This window comes from Eptesicus fuscus, chromosome 16, assembly GCF_027574615.1.
Source record: "Eptesicus fuscus isolate TK198812 chromosome 16, DD_ASM_mEF_20220401, whole genome shotgun sequence".
Classification (NCBI taxonomy): Eukaryota; Metazoa; Chordata; class Mammalia; order Chiroptera; family Vespertilionidae; genus Eptesicus; species Eptesicus fuscus.
The window spans coordinates 14474822-14496015 of NC_072488.1; the positions used below are offsets into that span (position 1 = coordinate 14474822).

At 51.8% G+C, this 21194-nt stretch overlaps 1 protein-coding gene across 2 annotated transcripts in view; it reads right to left on the reverse strand.

Annotated features, from left to right (window-relative positions):
- The window catches only part of CAPN13 (calpain 13), a 50685-nt gene extending 31608 nt beyond the window's left edge, over positions 1 to 19077 (reverse strand). Inside the window, exons 1-5 of one of the 2 annotated variants that reach the window (XM_054728317.1) lie at positions 18876 to 19077; positions 17919 to 17933; positions 10431 to 10435; positions 5446 to 5500; positions 3298 to 3413 (exon numbers count right to left, since the gene is read on the reverse strand). In XM_054728317.1, the coding sequence (XP_054584292.1) occupies positions 3298 to 3413; positions 5446 to 5500; positions 10431 to 10435; positions 17919 to 17933; positions 18876 to 19077 (393 nt within the window). Of the gene's footprint in view, positions 1 to 3297; positions 3414 to 5445; positions 5525 to 10430; positions 10436 to 17918; positions 17934 to 18875 lie in introns of both variants that reach the window. The other variant, XM_054728318.1, reaches the window with a different exon arrangement.
- Positions 19078 to 21194: the final 2117 nt, after the last annotated feature.

Below are 21194 nucleotides of genomic sequence, written 5' to 3' on the forward strand. Positions count from 1 at the left end.
ACCGCTAAGAGCACAAATGAAGCAGATGTTCCTCTCCAAAACAGACTGCTTCAATCCTCAGCATTCAACTCTTAATGGTTCACCCAGGACATCGCCCAAATGAGGAAAATCCATAATAAAGCTGGCCTTTTGGAGTTTCTTCTCTGGTCTCTCCTGTGCTGGCTAAGCAGCAGGGCTTCCGGCTTCAGGCCTGAGCCTTGATGAAGGCAAGTCTCCGACAGGTGGGCTCAACATAACCTGGGTGGATGCGATCTGTCATCTACTCGGCAATGACAGGAAGCCATCCGCAGGGCCTTTTCCACAGCTGGATGTCCCAGATGTCGGGCCTTGGCATCAGCCGAGGACGCACTTCCGAAGCAGAAATGGAGACCAAGATAGAGGTGTCAGTGGAGACAAATCAAAGATGTTTTCATGGTCACTAATGAACCCGGGCACCGCAGCCAGTTCCGGCACCACTGTGGGTTCATGTCCCTATTGCAATGAAGATGCATCGGCGGGAGAGGTCGAGAGCCAGCAGGGATGTTATTAGAAGGAGATCGTGAAATGTGGCTGAAGCACCAAGGAAAGCGAATCCCAGCTTTTAGAAGAGAGTCCTGGAAGGATAGCCCAATCTGGATTTGGGTTTAATGGGAAAGCCAAGTATAGCAGACAGTATACAGTCAGTGGAACTGTGCTTGAGTCCTGGTTTTGTCTTTAGTTATCTGAGCAACAGACATTGGGTAAGACACTTAATTCTCTGTGTCTCAGTGTCCTCATCTGTCAAATGGGGGTAAGAGTAAGAACTGCCTCCTGGGGCTGTAATTGGGATCAGATGAGACTGTGAAAGTGAGATCACAATTTTGAAAGTCGAAACTGTTTTTCAATAGCCTTTCCATTCAGCACCGAAGATAGTGCCTGGAGCGCAGTAGGTCATAGTGCAGAATGAGCCAGTCCTGGCTTGAAAGAGCTCCTCTGGTTGGTTCCCCCTAGCAAGTCACCCTCACCCCATTTTCCCAACTTACTTTCTGAGAACAGCAATATAAATATCAGATAAAGAGGAACTGAAGGCCAAAAGCATTACATGTGACAAAGAGGGATATATTTGTAAGCTTTATTTCACCAACCAGATAATAAGAATCTTCGGGCACTAATGAATATAGCAGGAAGAACATAAAGCCAGAATATCTGAAAGCATACGAGGAACTCTCCAAACTCTAACTTTGGAGAACTTCATCACCTCTTTTAGAATTTGACAAATCACACAGACAAAAAATAAGCCCATATAAAAGAAATGATTGTAGATTATATAATCAGCAAATGAAGCATTTACAAAAATGTGATGGACTTGACCATAAATAAAATTTTAATAATTTCCCAAAACGTAGAGATTTATGGATTATATTTTTACCATATTTTAATAAATCTAAAACTCTACAACCAAAAGATGACCTCCCTATGAAATGTATTCAAAACTAAAAATATATTATCTTAAATTTAATAAAAGTAAGATATTTTATATTGAAACCTATAGATAGAAATAAGATCTCAGAGGAAATTTTCTAATCTCAAAGTTTTTATGATAAAAAAAGACTAAGAATATTAAATGTGAAGATTCAGAAAATTTAAACAACACAATAAAATTAACCAAGAGAAAATAAGTGGGAATTAATGAAAATAACTAAAAGTAATTATATAAATCAAAGCCTCAATCGTCTGGATCTGTTATGTATTTTACTTTCAAAGAAAAGATAACCAATGAGTAACACCACTTTTCAAATTATATCAGATCAAAGTATGCAAGTGAACTTTTTAAAGTGAACCCAAAGCTCAATGGGTTCACTTTAAAAAGTTAGTATAACTCAAACATTAAAAAAAAAAAACTAGACTCCAATTCTACATATTACATAGATGCAATAATTCTAATCAAATTTTTAACGAATTAAACCCAACAGTGTATTTAAAGAATGGAGGACCAGGAAACTATATAACTAAAATCCAGAGAAGGCAGGGTTTTGCTCTTGTCACTCTTATTCAAAATTGTCAGGTACTAACTGACGAGACAAGGCACAAAAGCAAGTAAGTTCTATAAATATTAAAAGAAGAGACAAAACCATCTTTACTTGCAGATAATATTAGATAACTAAAAAATCCAGACTCTACTAAAGAAAAAAGTTAGAACAAATAAAGGAATGTGGTCAGTTGGCTGGATGGAATTTAATATCTAATAAGGAGTGGCTTTTCTCTTTTCAGCAACATCTAGAAGTTAGAAACGAGGGGGGAAATCTCATTCACATGAGCTACAAACTGTAAAATATGTGAGACTACATTTACCAAGAAGGGTACAGCACCAATATAAAAACATAACCATAACATTTTATTGAAGGGCATAAAACTAGTTCTGAATAAATGGAAAGATAGACCATGTTTCTGGAAAGAATCATTAACATAATAAAAGTGTAATTTTTCCAAATTAATACATAAATTTAATGCTGCTCCACTTCGCCTCACAATGGCTTTTCTTTTTAATTAGACACAATGATTTTAAAGTTCTCATTGAAGAATAAGTGTGCAAGAATTAGCAAGATATTTCTGAGAAAAGAATAATGAATAATGAAGGTGAAATCATCCTACCAGATGTTACAACTTACTCTAAAGCTACTGTAATAAAAATAACCAGATATGGCACAGAACTAGACATAGACAAAAGCTCGATGATGTACACGGTGCTTGATCAAAGACTCTTTTTTTCTTTTGCCGATTGCATCTGCCTTTTAAAAAAACTTACATGAGGGCTCACTCACCCTCTCAGGAGCATACCCATGCCGCTCCCTTCCTCCTCTTCTTCCCCCTCATGCACATATCTCCTAACCTCTAAGGGACCCCAGGAGACTTGCCACCGGGGGAGCAACAGGCAGTGGCAGCTCATCCTGGATTAACCCCCTGAACTTGTCCCCAAGGCCCCTGTTCTCTGATTTCTCAGTGAGCCGAAGCAGCCCCACCTAAGCTCTCTCCTGTTGTTTCTTCTATCCTAAGCCCTTCCAGTTTCACTGTCCTCAGCTTTAATAAATGTGCTCTCAAAAGTAAATGAATAAATAATACAAAAATAAAAATAATTGACATGAGAACATTTTTACTCTTATCTTTCCCAGGCATTGTCAGATCATGAGCTCACTCCCTTTCTTTGGTGCTATGCAGTGAAACTAACACATAAGTTAGTGCCTCTTCCACATCTCAGGATGCCAGACAAGAGACTATTCAAGACAGTCACTCCCTGAGCTCAGAGAAAACCATGCGGGAGCATCCCAGTGGTGCACATACCCAGAAACGGAAAATCCCCGCATACGGGCGGGAAAAGCTTTGGTTCGTCAGGATCTTCTGCAGATGCTGTGGGTTCTGTGTCAAGGAGCCCAGTGCTGCCAGGAACCAGCAGTCTCCTGTGAGGGGACACACGCCAAGTGTGAGAGGCCTATTGGAAGCCCCACCCCATGCATTTCGCAGGTCTTTGTTACCAGAGTCCACATATGTCCTTCTAAATAATGCATTTTTTTTTACATCTAAGAGAGAACTGAAGGAAGGATTTACTAGGGCCAGTTCTAAGTAAGACAGAGGAGTAGCTGGTGGTGATGATTAATGATGGAGGTGATGGTGGGGGTGATAATGGTAGAGGTGAGGGTGATTGATGGTGGAGGTGATGGTGGGGGTGATTGATGGTGGAGGTGATGGTGGAGGTGATGGTGGGGATGATTGATGGTGGGGGTGACTGATGGTGGAGTTGATGGTGGAGGTGATGGTGGGGGTGATTGATGGTGGAGGTGATGGTTGGGGTGATTGATGGTGGAGGTGATGGTGGAGGTGATGGTGGGGATAATTGATGGTGGGGGTGACTGATGGTGGAGGTGATGGTGGGGGTGATTGATGGTGGAGATGATGGTGGGGGTGATTGATGGTGGAGTTGATGGTGGAGGTGATTGATGTGGAGTTGATGGTGGGGGTGATTGATGGTGGAGGTGATGGTGGGGGTGATTGATGGTGGGGGTGACTGATGGTGGAGGTGATGGTGGGGGTGATTGATGGTGGGGGTGACTGATGGTGGAGGTGATGGTGGGGGTGATTGATGGTGGGGGTGACTGATGGTGGAGGTGATGGTGGGGGTGATTGATGGTGGAGGTGCTGGTGGGAGTGATTGATGGTGGAGGTATTGGTGGAGGTGATGGTGGTTTGAGGGAGGTCAGGAGAGTGTCAGCCAGGCTTTGGCCGGGCTGGTGGGCCAACTTGTCTTCTGATTCTCATTTTGCCAGAGGTACTCAGAACTAAAGTGACAGTGTCTTTTGTTGTCAGCAAACAGATTTGTGTTTTTCTTTGCTAATACTTGCTCAGCCACTACCTGTGTCAGGACCCCTCTAGCCCACACAGGGGTTCTCTCCTCTTCCCCCTTGAGGGCAATGTGGCCTTCAGTTTCTCCTTGGATGTCATGGTGAGCCCTTGAGCATGAGCATCATCCCCTTCTCCTGAGTCTTTCCTCCTTTATCTTCAACACAATCAATTATTTGAATGCCATTTTGTGTCAGGCACAGAAACACCCTCAGAGAGGTCCCATCTTCACATAGGGGAAGCTCTAACTGAAGGATTATTGGCTGCTGGGGGCTCTTCCCAACACTGACACACAGGCTTCTATCCACTTAGCCCAAGACACCGTGATTCCATCAGGGGAAGTCAAGGCGCAGGCATAACTTGTAGGCGGGCGTTTAGAGTCTGTTCTTAGAAGAGTCTGATTGTGCTGTCTCCTAATTCCCTGTCCACTTTCCTCTCCCAGCCTGTCCACCCCTCCACTCCTGGGTTTCTGGCTCAGGGGTTTCTCTGGGCCATTCTTGATCCTGCCCAGGGGCCTCCTTCAAGGCAAGCCCTCCTCTCCCCTGTCCACACTGCTCAGCTCTTAGCAACAACTTTGATCCATGGCTGTCTGGTGGGTGGGAGGGAGTTAAACAGCCCTGGATTCAAACCCAACTCTGTCACTTATTGTTTATGTGACATGATTTTACCTCTTGGACCCTTGGGGTTTGCATATACATATAGAGTGGGGATGTTACCGGGCGCAAAGGAAACAGCACATGCACAGTATCTAGCACAGGATTGCGAAAGCTCAATGAACACTTGCTTCCCCTTTTTCGGTCTCTCTCTCCTTCCTGTCTTCCGGATGCTTCTCTCTACCCAGTGCTCAGACTAAACCCTGTGTCCATTTTCTCCCTTTCTTCGATAATGCCTCACCTCAATGGCCCTGCACACCCATTGCTGAGCTGACGTGCAGGCTGCAGTCTGGACATGGGCTGTCCATCTACAGTAGCACTGAGGGGCCGGCCTCAGCAGCTGGGACAGAGTTCTGAGGGTCTCCACACCTCCCTCTCCAGAGGCTGACTTTGAGCAGCTTTTCCTGATCCACGGCCGGAAGAAAAGACAGTGAGTTCTTACCTGCCTCCCCTTGCTGGATGTCAAATCTGCTCGCACCTTCCAGGATGAAATGCGGCTTCGCTTTACCCATCAGTAAATCCTTAGGAAGGAGGGAGAAAAGGCATGAGCATCTTTCATCCCGGAGTGGTACCCAAGACATCACTCACTTTGTCTTTGAGAAGTAGAGGTTAATTCTTAAATAGGTGCTTAACAGTTCCCCTCATTCTTCAGGTTTTATTGCTATCAGGAAGGCAGATGTCACCAGGGTGTATATGTAACTGTGAGACAGGCAATAAATACCTAAGCAACTGCATGAGGAGATAACATAAATAAGGTCTCAGGATCCCCACATCAGATATTCAGCCATCCTGGTCCTAACAGGCAGTGTTTTATGAAGAGGTTATAAATGAGAGGGAAAAAAAGAATCGGATACATTTATTAGAGGAAACTTTTATAAACATAATAAAGCTTTCCGTGTGAAATGTCATCTCTTAGAAGTCAGCCTAGGCCTTCTGGGCTCCAGGTTCAAGTGTAGCCACGTGCTGTTCAGGATGCAGGATGTGCACTACTCAGATCTTTGTCGGCTCCCTGACTGATTCTAGAAGATCCAGGCCCCTCATCCCAGGTGCTGTTACTCAGAGCCTAGTTCTTCCCCAACCTCCAACACGCACAGTTGCCTGCTGGCTACAGAGAGGATCGCGGGAGGATTCGGCAGTGCTGCAATGTCTGGGAGAATTTTGGGAACTTGCAGTAGACATGAGGATGGTGAGAGTTCCTGAGGGGCTCCCCAGGCCCTTTGGGGAAACCCTGGGCTGAAGGTCTGGTTCCTGCCCTGGCCCCACCAGCCTGTAGGTGTGCCCCTGCTAGGAGCGGGTGGGAACATCCTGAGCATCCTCTCCCTGCAGCTCTGCCTGGATTTCCATCGCACACGTTTGCGGAATTTGGTAATTGTGCCCGTATCATTTCTTTTCACATTGACAAATACGTCCCCAGAGAGCAGGGCTGCAAAGTGGAAATAGATTCATTTGCTCAACAGCCATGAGTGTGCGGAGTCCCTGCCTTGTGAGCCCTGCCAGCCCTTTGTAAACTACGTTTCCTGGTGGAGCCGCCACGGGGCCAGCAAAGGTGTGCATGTCTGCAAACACGGAGGCCCAGCTGGCGCGTGAGGGGCGATGACTCACTGCACCTCCTCCTGCCGCCTGCCCACAAGTAACCGGCCCTCTTAGACGGCAAGAGGGGCACTGGGGCCCAGGCCCTGGGGTGGAGGGGCCAGGCCCAACCCTCTGCTGCCCCCAGGGCTGGGCAGAACGTGGGGGTCTCTCCCGACACAAGCAAGCCAGCAGAGCTCTCTGCAGAGCCATGGAGGGAACGACTCTTTCAGTTTCAAAGGGGACTTCATGGACTTGACCTGTCCCCGCTTCCACTGGAAAGGAAGTCGAGGCCCCAGTGGAGGCCCGCTGCCAGGGAGCAGATGCTTAGACCTCCACTCATGGGAGCTGGGGAAGAGGAACCACGGGCTCCTGGACCAGGAACGAAAGCAATGGTGCTCAGCTTTCTGAGCCACCCCCAGCGCAGCTCTTTCTCACCGGTTCTCCTGGTCCCCCCCAGTGATCAGCGGAGGAGGGGTGTGTGTGCTTGAGAGTCGGGTCAGACACACCTGGTGTGGAATCCTGCTCTGCATTGCTCTCTGGTGGCCCTGAGCAACTTCCCTTCCTTTGCTGAGCCTCCGTTTCCTCGTGGGTGACATGGGAGACTCCAGTGATAAAGCGACCCAGGCACAGGCTGCCATTATCAGCCCTTCCGGAGGGCCAGGCGCTCTATCGACGGGCTGCCTCCCAGCAGCCTGGCCAAGCAAGCGCCCTTCCCTTTTACACACGAGGAAGGAAGCAAAATACTACTTAGCGCAGCGCCGGGCAGGGTGTAAGTTCAATCAATATTGATTCCCTCCGTCCGCAGTATTTGCAAAATTTGAAAAGCCATATTCATAGACAAACCCAGAACCTCAAATCCATTCATTATTAAACAACATAGAATAAAACATGATTTAAGTAGTCGACTCACAGATGTTAGAAAGAAAAAGACAGCCGAAACCGGTTTGGCTCAGTGGATAGAGCGTCAGCCTGCGGACTGAAGGGTCCCAGGTTCGATTCCGGTCAAGGGCATGTACCTTGGTTGCAGGGACATCGCCAGTGGGGGGTATGCAGGAGGCAGCTGATCGATGTTTCTCTCTCATCGATGTTTCTAACTTTCTATCCCTCTCCCTTCCTCTCTGTAAAAAAATCAATAAAATATATTTAAATAGAAAGAAAAAGACAAAAAGAGCCTGGCAAATATAGGCGGAAAGAAGTGATCGAAGAGCACAATTAGTGAATTTATAAAACAGAAAAATCAATAATGTAAGTAAACTGTTCTTTTTGGGCAAGAAGGCTTACATAGATCTAACCTTTGGCAAATGTGGTAGAGAAACCCAAATAAAAGTAGTAAAAATTGGGTTTTAGCAATATAAAACATGAAGTAAGATTCTATACTAATCCATTTAAAAGTACTAATGATTTTCTTTTTTTTTTTTTTTTTAATTTCTTTATTGATTAAGGTGTCACATATTTGTCCTCATCCCCCCATTCCCATCCCACCCCTCTCCCCACGCATGCCCCAATCCCCTGTTGAACTTAACCGTTGGATAGGCTTATATTTATGCATACAGGTCCTTTGGTTGAACTCTCCCCCTCCCCCACCCTCCCCCTACCCTCTTCTATCCTCCTTCTGAGGCCCGATAGTCCGATCGATGCCTCCTTGCTTCTGGTTCTGTTCTTGTTCCTCAGTCTATGTTGTTCATCATTTCCTCTAGATGAACGAGATCATATGTCACTAGATATATACTAATAAGAACTGAATGTGAGACGAGCAATAATATTTATGCTGACAGGTAAATGAATCAATCTGTAGCGAGCTTCCCCCTGGACCAACAGTTCTTTTGAGACCCAATTTCGATGTCCAGTAGTTCCTTATGTGTACATGTCAGCACTGACCCCTCAGCTCTGGATGGTGGACAAATGGTGGTAACGGAGGTCCGACTCCCTCTGGTTTGGTCTCGGCCGAACCCAGGGGCACGGCGTCACCCGGACTAAGGGGCACGTGGCCTCACCCATACCCAAGGGGCGCGTGTTCTCACCCGGGCCTGGGACCCAGCCTCACCCGGATGGATCCAGGGGCGCACGGCCTCACCCGGACCCAGGATCTGGCTTCACCCGTACCCAGGGACGCTTGGCCTCTCCCATACCCAGGGCCACTTGGGCTCACCCGGGCCTAGGTGCACGAGGCCTCACCCAGATCCAGGGACACATGGTCTCACCCGGACCCAGGGATGCTTAGCCTCTCCCAGACCCAGGGGCACGTGGCCTCACCCGGGCCTAGGTGCACGAGGCCTCATCCGGATCCAGGGACACATGGTCTCACCCGGACCCAGGCACGCTTGGCCTCTCCCTGACCCAGGGCCACTTGGGCTCACCCGGGCCTAGGGGCACGAGGCCTCACCCGGATCCTGGGACACCTGGTCTCACCCGGACCCAGGGATGCTTGGCCTCTCCCAGACCCAGGGCCACTTGGGCTCACCCGGGCCTAGGTGCACGAGGCCTCACCCGGATCCAGGGACGCATGGTCTCACCCGGACCCAGGGACGCTTGGCCTCTCCCAGACCCAGGGCCACTTGGGCTCACCCGGGCCTAGGTGCACGAGGCCTCACCCGGATCCAGGGACACACGGTCTCACCCAGACCCAGGAACGTTTGGCCACTCCCAGACCCAGGGCCACTTGGGCTCACCCGGGCCTAGGTGCACGAGGCCTCACCCAGATCCAGGGACACATGGTCTCACCCGGACCCAGGGACGCTTAGCCTCTCCCAGACCCAGGGGCACGTGGCCTCACCCGGGCCTAGGTGCACGAGGCCTCACCCAGATCCAGGGACACATGGTCTCACCCGGACCCAGGGACGCTTGGCCTCTCCCAGACCCAGGGCCACTTGGGCTCACCCGGGCCTAGGTGCACGAGGCCTCATCCGGATCCAGGGACGCATGGTCTCACCCGGACCCAGGGACGCTTGGCCTCTCCCAGACCCAGGGCCACTTGGGCTCACCCGGGCCTAGGTGCATGAGGCCTCACCCGGATCCAGGGACACATGGTCTCACCCGGACCCAGGGATGCTTTGCCTCTCCCAGACCCAGGGCCACTTGGGCTCACCCGGGCCTAGGTGCACGAGGCCTCACCCAGATCCAGGGACACACGGTCTCACCCAGACCCAGGGACGCTTGGCCTCTCCCAGACCCAGGGCCACTTGGGCTCACCCGGGCCTAGGTGCACGAGGCCTCATCCGGATCCAGGGACGCATGGTCTCACCCGGACCCAGGGACGCTTGGCCTCTCCCAGACCCAGGGCCACTTGGGCTCACCCGGGCCTAGGTGCACGAGGCCTCACCCGGATCCTGGGACACATGGTCTCACCCGGACCCAGGGATGCTTGGCCTCTCCCAGACCCAGGGCCACTTGGGCTCACCCGGGCCTAGGTGCACGAGGCCTCACCCGGATCCAGGGACACAAGGTCTCACCCAGACCCAGGAACGTTTGGCCACTCCCAGACCCAGGGCCACTTGGGCTCACCCAGGCCTAGGTCCACGAGGCCTCACCCAGATCCAGGGACACATGGTCTCACCCGGACCCAGGGACGCTTTGCCTCTCCCAGACCCAGGGGCACGTGGCCTCACCCGGGCCTAGGTGCACGAGGCCTCATCCGGATCCAGGGACACATGGTCTCACCCGGATCCAGGGACGTTTGGCCTCTCCCAGACCCAGGGCCACTTGGGCTCACCCGGGCCTAGGTGCACGAGGCCTCATCCGGATCCAGGGACGCATGGTCTCACCCGGACCCAGGGACGCTTGGCCTCTCCCAGACCCAGGGCCACTTGGGCTCACCCGGGCCTAGGTGCACGAGGCCTCACCCGGATCCTGGGACACAGGGTCTCACCCGGACCCAGGGATGCTTGGCCTCTCCCAGACCCAGGGCCACTTGGGCTCACCCGGGCCTAGGTGCACGAGGCCTCACCCGGATCCAGGGACACAAGGTCTCACCCAGACCCAGGAACGTTTGGCCACTCCCAGACCCAGGGCCACTTGGGCTCACCCGGGCCTAGGTGCACGAGGCCTCACCCAGATCCAGGGACACATGGTCTCACCCGGACCCAGGGACGCTTAGCCTCTCCCAGACCCAGGGGCACGTTGTCTCACCCGGGCCTAGGTGCACGAGGCCTCATCCGGATCCAGGGACACATGGTCTCACCCGGATCCAGGGACGTTTGGCCTCTCCCAGACCCAGGGCCACTTGGGCTCACCCGGGCCTAGGTGCACGAGGCCTCATCCGGATCCAGGGACGCATGGTCTCACCCGGACCCAGGGACGCTTGGCCTCTCCCAGACCCAGGGCCACTTGGGCTCACCCGGGCCTAGGTGCACGAGGCCTCACCCGGATCCTGGGACACCTGGTCTCACCCGGACCCAGGGACGCTTGGCCTCTCCCAGACCCAGGGCCACTTGGGCTCACCCGGGCCTAGGTGCACGAGGCCTCACCCGGATCCAGGGACGCATGGTCTCACCCGGACCCAGGGACGCTTGGCCTCTCCCCGACCCAGGGCCACTTGGGCTCACCCGGGCCTAGGTGCACGAGGCCTCACCCGGATCCAGGGACACACGGTCTCACCCAGACCCAGGAACGTTTGGCCACTCCCAGACCCAGGGCCACTTGGGCTCACCCGGGCCTAGGTGCACGAGGCCTCACCCAGATCCAGGGACACATGGTCTCACCCGGACCCAGGGACGCGTGGCCTCTCCCAGACCCAGGGCCACTTGGGCTCACCCGGGCCTAGGTGCACGAGGCCTCATCCGGATCCAGGGACGCATGGTCTCACCCGGACCCAGGGGCGCTTGGCCTCCCCCAGACCCAGGGCCACTTGGGCTCACCCGGGCCTAGGTGCACGAGGCCTCACCCAGATCCAGGGACACATGGTCTCGCCTGGACCCAGGGGTGTGTGGGCTCTCCCAGACCCAGGGGCGCTTGGCCTCGCCCGGGCACGGGATCCAGCGTCATCCTGATCCAGGGGCACTTGGCCTCACCCGGACCCGGAGTCCGGCCTCACCTGGACCCAGGGGCATGTGGCCTCACCTAGACCCAGGGACGTGAGGCCTCACTTATACCCAGAGGCGTGTGACCACACCCGAGCCCAGAGGCGCGCAACCCCGCCCGCACCCGGGTCTCAGCGGGGCCCCGTCTTCCCGATCCCAATTCCTGCCGGTCAATCCCCCCTCAGCAATTCCCCTGGCCATCCTTCCAGAGCTCCAGTATGGCTGCTGCAGAACTCGTCGGGCGGCGGCTCGGCGAAGCTCCGGTGCACCCGGTGCATGGCGGTGGGCCAGTCTGGCGTCGCTGCGTCGGCCCTTGGGTCTGCATCGGTGGCTGGTTGCCGAGCATGCGCACCTGGCCGCTTCCGGGGCGTTGAGATTCTTGACGGACTCAGAGGTCAGCAAGCGCAGAGTCTCCCACCATGTCTCATAGGGGTTCGTCTGTCCGTGCTTGGCTGCCAGTGGAGCCGTCCCCTCAGCCGGAGACCGCCGGGGGATCTGCGCCGAGCACATTCCAGGCCGCTGTTGTATCGCCTGAGCCTTAGTTCTTTTGTGTCGCCTGAGCCGTAGTTCTTAAAGTGTGGTCTTTGGGTCACCGGCATCAGCATCATCCCACATACCCCTCTTTTATTCTAGTTGTAGAGCATCTACTCAGCCAGCCCTATGGTGGTCTTGGATGGTGTCTGCTCTGCTCTCTTGTCGTAGTCTCAAAGTTGTTGTGGTAGGCAACAATCAGGCTTCCGCCCTATGCCTCCATCTTGGTCCTCCTTTGTATAGTTAAGTCTTGATTGTTGTTGGTGTCACTGGGGGGGCTCTCTTTGTCTATAAAGGAAGAGTTGCTGTGCAGGAGACACGTTTATGGGCCGGGTCTTGGTGCAGCAAAGCTTTGGCGCTCACTGAATATTCCCGTTGAATGTGTCCCTTATGCACGTGGTTGAAATCTGGTGTCATCTCCCACAGACCACCAGATGCCCTCGTTTCTGGGTCTCCAATGGGGTGTAGATCAGCTACTGCCTTAGGCACTCAGCAAGGATTACAGCAAAAACTGTAGTTTCTTCCTCCTGTCTGAGTGGCCCTGGAGCAGTCCGACTAGAACAGCAGATCATCTGGTCCGCTGCCAGAGGGCAGGCCACCCACATGCATAAGCCGTTGCTTGGGGCGCAGGTGTGCCTGCAAGATTTGCGGGGCAGGTCTTCAAAACGTGCGGGGCGGGTCCCAGGGCGGGGCGGGGTCTCAGGGCGCCCACAGGCCATGGTGCGGCGAGCCAAGATGGCTGTGAGTCTGGTCCTTCTGCCTTCCACGTATCTAAGTCCCCTCGTTCCGCACTCCAGCGCAGCAAACACTGATTGCTGGGCGCACCTCCGCAAGAGTCCCGCCTCTCCCCGCAGGCATCTGGGTCTCCCGGGGTTCGCCAGAAGATGGGTTTCAGGGTGATGGAGAGCCAATCTCCCCTAGGTTTGGAACAAAAGCCCCTCTCCCCCGCCACCAGCCAGACCCACGCACCTCCACACCTCATCCCCTCCGATTTCGCTGGGTGCGAGGCAACAGAACAGCCCCTAACCTCCGCCGCCATCTTTTTCATACTTCCCAATCTGTACCTCTTAATCCCTTCATTTCAGTCAACTCTACTGAAGTCTAGCGCCGCCGGGAGGTGCACGGAAAGGGCACCCGGGCCTCCGTCCAGTGCGCGGTGCGCGCGTCCCGCGGAACCAGGCGCGCGAGGGCCGCGCGGCTGGGATGGGCGCTGGGCGGCCGCCGAGCTCCAGGCACCGCCATTGCCGCGTTCCGGACGTCGCCGCCGCCGCGGCGTCCCCCCAATTTATACTTCTTAATCCCTTGAATTCAGTCAACTCTACTGAAGTCTAGCGCCGCCGGGAGGTGCACGGAGAGGGCGCCCGGGCCTCCGTCCGGTGTGCGGGGCGCGCGGCCCGCGGCACCAGGCGCGCGGGGGGCTGCGCGGCGGGGACGGGTGCTGGGAGGCCGCCGGGCTCCGGGCGCCGCCGCTGCGGCGGCGTCCCCAGCGTCCCGGGCCGGGTGGCCTGCGGGGCGGCGGAGTTGCGAAAGTGAGTGAGTTTCCCAGGGTTTCGCCCGGAATGGGGTTCAGTGCAATCGGAGCCGGTGCTCAGTGCACTCCGGAGCCTTTATCTCCTTCCTGCCAGTGAACTCCGGCCAGGTCATCAGCCGCCCCCTCCTCTCCGGTTCCATCCTCCCCGCAGGCGCGTGTGCTCGTGTCTCCGCCCGTTTCTCCATACCTCAGGTTTTTACGGCTTCCCCGACTGTCCCCGTGGCCTTCTCCTTCCCCCCAGCTGTGGGTATTTCAGTCCGCCAGCTCTCCTGTGGTTCTGGACGATGTCCGTTCTGACCTCTAGTTGTATTTTTGAAATTGTTGTGCCCGGCTGCAGGTTAGGTGTTTAACCTATGCCGCCATCTTGGTTTCTCCTCACTAATGATTTTCTGATGAAAATGAACATTGCTCCAAATCATTCAAGTTCGTATATAACCCGAAAAGATCAATAACCTTGGAATAGTATTTTTAAATGACTTGAGAACATCTCCCTACCATCTAAGTACACGTGATTTTTCCTGCTGAGTTGTCTCAAACTTCCAGGGACTAGACAATTCCGGTGTCACTTACAGTTTCATTGTTTAAAAAAAGAAAAGGAGGAAAAAGAATCCTGCCACCATTTATTCTAAGAAGCCAGCATAGCCTGGAGGCCCAACCCGAGAGAGAGAAAAAACACAGAAGCACACACACACACACACACACACACACACACACACACACATATCAGGCTGATTATACTCATGGAAACACATGAAGTAAAATACCCAGCCAATGAATCTACCATAAATGAGAAGACTCACCCACCCTCAAGTAGGGTTTTCCATAGAAATTTGCCAGGGTGGTTTCATATCAGGATATCTAATAATGAAAAAAGTATTTACATGAACCCAAGAGGAGACAATTTATGTCCTTCCCAGAAGGCATTTGATAAATGCACAGGTTTCTCTGATTTGCCCAAGTAATAAAAATAAACACTAAACCCCCAAAATTTTAGCTAATTAGGAACAGAAAGGTATTTTAATGTTATAAAAATTAAATGGCAATTATTTCCAATAAAAAGTCCATAGTCAACATCAATCACCTTTGGGCACAAAACCAGCATCTAAGTCCCCTGACCTCTGAGCTCTTATTCCTTCCCCACCCTGGGCTTCCAGGGGTGCTGGAGGGTCTCAAAGGTAGAAAAAGCTGGAAGTAGACTAAGAAGTGTTTTCATCTGCCGGGCTGACCTCCTGGGACAAGGCCCCCAGAGAAAATGGGTAAAGATGGCTGGGAAGATGGTAAGGCGCTAGCTCCCAGCAGTCCCCCTGTCTCCAGCTGGGCCAGAAGCACCAGCGCAGTGCAGTCACTGGCAAGGATCAGAGTATCCACCCCACGCGTGACTCAATCACCACGGGCTTCGCGGGCCTGGAGACCGCTGGGTCCCACCTCCTACAGCTTGGACTCAGCAGGTCATCCAGAGGCAGAGCCCAGGATTGACAGCTCCTCAGGTGAGTCCCACGAGGCCAAGTGAGCAGATGCAGAGAAGCAGAGATTTGTTCCAGGGCCCACAGGAAGCAGCTGGGGTGGGGCAACCTGCCTCTTCGGTGCCTGGCTCTTCCCCACGGACCACACCAGCAGGCAGGGGCTTCTTGACTTGGGCGTTTCCTGATTTTTGAGACAGTCTGGCCTTTCAAGGGCACGGAAACACCCATGTGTGCAGAAGAAAACTGCCATGGTTGATTTTCTGTGTCAACTCGACTGGGTCACAGGTCCTTGGCTAACACCATTTCTAGGTGGATCTGTAAGAGTGTTTCCAGATGACATTAGCATGTGAATCAGTGGACTCGGGAAAGCAATTGCCCTCCCCAGTGTGGATGAGCCTCACCCAATCCAGAGAAAGTAAAACAAAAGGCAGAGGAAGGGAGAAGGTGCCCTTCTCTGACCGGCTGCTGAGCTGGCACATTGGCGTTCTCCTGCCCCTGGACCGGGAATTACACCATCTGCTGCCTGGTTCTCAGGCCTTCCCTCGCAGACTGAATTACGGCACTGGCTTTGCTGGTCTCCAGCTGGCAGATGGCAGAGTGTGGGACTTCTCAGCCTCCGTGACCACGTGAGCCAATTTCTCAGAGTAAGCCTACCAATAGGGACTATGGATATATTTCCTATTAGTTATATGCTATAGGACATACATTAGTTCTGAACTGTGGAGCTCTTTCTCAATGCAAAGTTTGGGGCACCCCCTGTGACATTAGGTATGCCAGAAACTCACGTAACGCAAAATTCCCAGGAGGTTTAGAAAATCCCCTCTCTGGCGTGGCACCAAAGCCGGCACTCCCCCGCATCGTTTCCGGAGGGGTCTCTTCCAATGTGACATCACTGGGTCCGTTTTTGACAGTGACTCCTGCATTCTTTTCAAAGGCTGCTCTGGCCTGTCCCCAGACGGTGTGCTGCTCTTGCATGAGGGAGCGCCAGGCTTAGCATACGGGGCATTTCAGAGGGTGGCCAGAGTTCAGGCTGGGCCAGGTGGCAGCGGCGCTTCCTCTTCTATTTTTGCGAGGAAGATTGGCTTTATTGGCATCAAAGTTCTTCTGCTCCATGGCAACTGGCTGTTGGCACGTTCACTTTCTCTCACCTTCTGTTACTTGTTGCTTTTACAGCTTACACTCATATCTCCACTTTGTTAACCCCTTCCTTTTATCGAAGAACTCATTTTGGTCCCAAGGTGAATCATTCTTAGGGAAGGATCCTTTCAGGAACTCTGCTCTGGCCCCGGGGAAGGAGAAAGTTGTTGCCTGGGCAGGCAGTGCTGCATTCCGGGATGGCCACGGGCCAGAATCCACAGTGGGGCTGGGTGCTGCGCTCCGAGCGCCCATCAGACAATGTGGTTTGGGCCCATAGCCCATTCTTCAGTTGAGAAGTGAAAAGTTTTTCACTAAAGAATGGGGACAATGGGGACATTTTAATCCCTCAACCTGACATACACTGGTGACTCTGCTGTGCTCCCCAATAAGGTACATTAAATTAAATTCATTTAAACAGAATAAAATGAAAACTTCAGAACCTCAGCCACTCCACCCACATTCCAAGTGCTCAATAGCCACATGTGACCAGTGGCTGCTGTAATGAACGGCACATAACGAACCTTCCCATCCTCACGGAATGTTCTATTGGGCAGTGCCGACCTACTGAATGGGGATGACAATGTTATCAGCCTCACGGGACTGCCGTGGCAATGAAACACAATGTGATGTGTAAAGAGCTTAGATTAATACCTGGCACATGTACAAACTTGATAAATGGGATTTTTTATTATTATCCATGAAATAAAGAAGAACAAAGGAGACAAAGTAAGACACATGGAAAGCTCTAGGAAGTACTATACTGCCAGTTTCGATAAGAAACACAAAGATGTATGACATATTCACATATACACTTTAAAAGAAGTGCTGGAATGAAAAAAAATGAGCCCCTGGTAGAAGAGGAATGGGAATAGACTGCATTTGGTCCCGGTGCCACTATCCCGGGTTCCTGGAACGATTCTTTTTTTTTTTTTTAAATCTTTATTGTTGAAAGTATTACATATGTCCCCTTCATCCCCCATTGACCCCTCTACCCAGCCTCCACGCCCGCCCCAGGCCTTCGCCACGCTATTGTCTGTGTCCCTTGGCATGATTCTGTGTAAGTCATTTCACTTTTGTTTGCCTACATTTCTCCTTGACCCCCAAAGACATCACAAGTTGAGATGCTGCTGGAATTAAGATGACGAGAAACTCTCAACACTTTCTAAATGGATGTTATAAATTCTTAAACACTATAGATGTGGTCTCACAGCTATTGCCTAGCACCCTATGAAAACAGGAAAAGAAAACACGTTCAAAAAGAATCTCAGCCTCTGAAAATAACCCAGCCAAAACAATATTTAACCCTTCCAAACGTTAAACAGCGTGCTCTGGTCAGCCCTCCTCAGGAGGGGAAGGCCTGAAGAAGGGAGGCATTGTGGGACTTGTCGCCGCTGGCTGGGAAGATGGGTCCTAGAAGGCTGGAGCACCCTGTCTTTCGTTAAGCAGATCCAAGCGCCACCTGATCCCCACTAACCTCCCCCTTCCCCAAGGCTTCAAGCTGTCCTGAGTTGGCACCCCCAGAGCTCTGTGTCTTGTTCTATGTCACCGGAAAATGCCATTTCTGGATGACCTAACGTGACTTTACTGAAAGGGCTCGGTAGAGTACATGACACTTAATATGTGCTCAGTAATACTTGCTGATGTTATAATCATTAGCTTACTAGACACGATGGCATTTTCTCTTGTTTTAGGTTCTGCTGGCTGCTTTTGGAAGCACGAACAGAAGCTTTGAGCACCAGGGCACTCACAGTGACCCTTACCTGGGTCTTTGTCATCAACAGTGGCCCTGATGAGATTAAGACAGTGGTTCTCAACCTTTCTAATGCCGAGACCCTTTAATACAGTTCCTCATGTTGTGGTGACCAGCAACCATAAAATTATTTTCGTTGCTGCTTCATAACTGTAATTTTGCTACTGTTAATGAATCGTAATGTAAATATCTGTGTTTTCTGATGGTCTTAGGCGACCCTGCTAGCGGTTCTCAACCTGTGAGTCGCGGCATTAGAAAGTTTGAGAACCACTGGATTAAGAGAATGTTAAGTTGGCTGAGCAATGTCCTCTGGAGCCTCATGCCCCGAAACTGAGATGGTTCTGGAAAAACCAACAGGGCTCCCCTTGCTGCAAGGTGGAGTTAGTGGCCATCTGCTGGGGTGGGGGACTCAGGGGACTTGGAATGTTGCCCTGAAATAGCTTCCTAATTTCCCCGCTGATGTCTGAAATTCTTTTGTAGGTGATCGGGCCTCTTTGCAAGATTGGAAATACAAATAAAAGGGAGAGAGGCGAGTCAATTATTTAAATTCATCCTATTGCACAAGTGACTGACATGGTAGCTTCCCTTTGAGTAAATTCTAACAGAAAAAAGGAACAGAAGATAAAGACAGTCATACATGAATAGAATAAAGAGTGATGACAGGCTCAACTATGGAGATGGAAGAGACCTCAGAGACACTCGTCATACCTATGTCTCCTCATTTTTCAGGTGAGAATACCGAGGCAGGTCATCTAGTGATGTGCTCAGTGTTAGAGCTGGGTTAGAACTCAGAGGTCCTGAGGGGCCATGGGAGGGACCATGGTGGGCTGGCTCAGAGAGCCCAGGAGCTGGGTGTGTGCCTGGGGGGCTCACTCACCTTTGGGCGCTCCCACCGCAGGCTGGAGAGGTGTTTTCCCTGGAGCAGCAGTGGGCCTATGGAAGAAATATCGGCAGGGAAGGTCTCATCCTCAAACAGGAGGCCTCTGCTTAGGCAACGATCCTGCAGGGTCTTAAAGTCCTGGCCCTTGAACTTGATGATGGGCGTCTGGGATAGAGGCTCCCGAGGGTGTGCCATGACTCTCCTTAGAAGACCTCCAACGTCTTTTCCTTTGGGTGAGAAAAAAACGATAGTTTTGGAGATGAGCTGTCAAGTCCTTCCCATCATCCGATGTGAGCCCTGAAAGGACACTCAGATGTCCACTCCCCCTCCCCCTTACAAGTGAGGGGACTGAGACCCAGATCAGTGCTGTCCCTGGCGACACAGCCAGCTGGTAGACGAGCCCAGCCTTGAGTCAGTCATCCTTCCTCTCAGTTCCGTTTCAATCCGCTGTACCGAGCAGCTTCTCAGTATGCTCTATGTGCACCAGAGACTACGGGGGTATTTGCACATTAATGAATATTTATTGAGTCCTGACCTTGTGCCAAGCGCTTTCTGAGTGCTGGCAATCCAAAGAAAATACAACATGATCTTTATCCTCCAGGCGCTCATTATCAAGTGGGAGAGATAGATTAGACATTTCAACAACAACATCCAACATTCTATCATTCAACAGAAACTGTCTAATTAAAAATGTGTGCAGAGTCCTGTGGACATAAAGGAGCTACGAACTGCCAGGGAGAGTCTCGGGATGACTCTCCCACAGGCGGCGACCTTTGAATTGGGCCTTGAAGGAAGGAGAATTTGCCAGATAGAAAATGGTAGGTAGTAAAAAAAAAAAAAAAAAAAAAAAAAAGTCCCTCCAGGTGCCCTGAGTAGCAAGTGCAAGGAGGCTCAGGAGTTGGGTTGGAAAGGTCATGGGTGTTAGAGGAAATGGGAAGGGCTGGAGGGGTCGGTAGGGTGGGGGCTGGGGATAGGGAGTGTTGGCAGAGATGGTCAGGAAGGTAGGTGGGTGCTAGCACACACAGACCCAGGGGGATTTTCTGGATCTGAAAATCCACATCTGTAAGCAGAGAGGAGGGAACGACTGAAGAAAGAAGCTGGCCACTCATCTGGTAATGAATAGACTTTTTAAAGAGAAAGTTACAGGAGGCATGTGTTGGGTGGCTGCAAGGCCAAACGGACCCTTGTGCCACTTGGCAGGCACCAAAGAAGAATATAGGGCAAAGGGGGACAGTCACAGGGACTACGTGAGGTTTCTACCAGGTACAGGAAGTCACATGCTTGGCCAGGTCAGGACAACAACCTGTTCCAGGAGCCGCACATAGCAGGAGGCAGTGGAGCGGTGCTGATGGGTATCAGAGTGAGCATTGTTTGCGACCAGATAGTCTCTAAGGGAGGTTTTCGGAAAGCAACCTCCCTTCTGGCCCGGACCCAGCTTGCGGGACAGACAGTGGTCACGGCATGGAACGGCAGTCTCTCCCCACAGCTGAAAGGCTGGACTGGGAAGTGCCTTCTACCTCGCCATGGAAGAGGTGGGTTGTGATCAGATCTACGCATAGAATTGTGGAGCAAGTTGGAGGCCATGTGGGGGGTGGGTAGGGACGGAGAGAGGGTGGGGTCCAGGAGGCTGCTGCATTTGTCCATGGGAGAGGTAGTGTTCAAGGGTTAACAGTGAAAATGGTGGAGAAACGGGTTCCAGGGGCATTTTATAGGTAGAACCAATAGGATTTGATGATGAAATGAATAGGGGGACAGAGGGGAGGGAGGAACAAGAAAAGGCAGGTGGTGAACATTCAAATGGGCTTTGAAGTTTGCTTCCTGCGCTCACCACCTGTTCTGCAACACTGAGCTAGACTCAAGCCTGTGAACTTACTTCCCACCAGGACGGATTGATGATACCAACCTCCTAAGGCTTGTGGTGGCATTAAACGAGGTTTGACCTAACATACCAAGCAGAGTGACTGGCACTCAATAAATGGTGGTAACCTAATTTCCCCACAGAGATATCACGGAAGCCTGGGTTTTTTGGGTTTTGTTTGTTTGTTTGTTTGTTCAGGAGGCTACAGAGGTGTGACTGCCGTCATTTACGAAAATATGCGTCATTTCCTCAGTTAGCGAGGCAAGCTGACTTCCATCTGAATCCTGAATCCACACTTACTAGTTGTGGGGCTTGGAAAACCTCCTTCGCCCTGAAAGCTGTGCGTTTCACGTTTTTTGACCAGCGTCTGTCTAGGTAGCACCGAGGTCCCCAAGGTCCGCATGTCCTATCCATTCCCACTTCACAGTGACAAAGGAATCAGGTGATGTTGAAG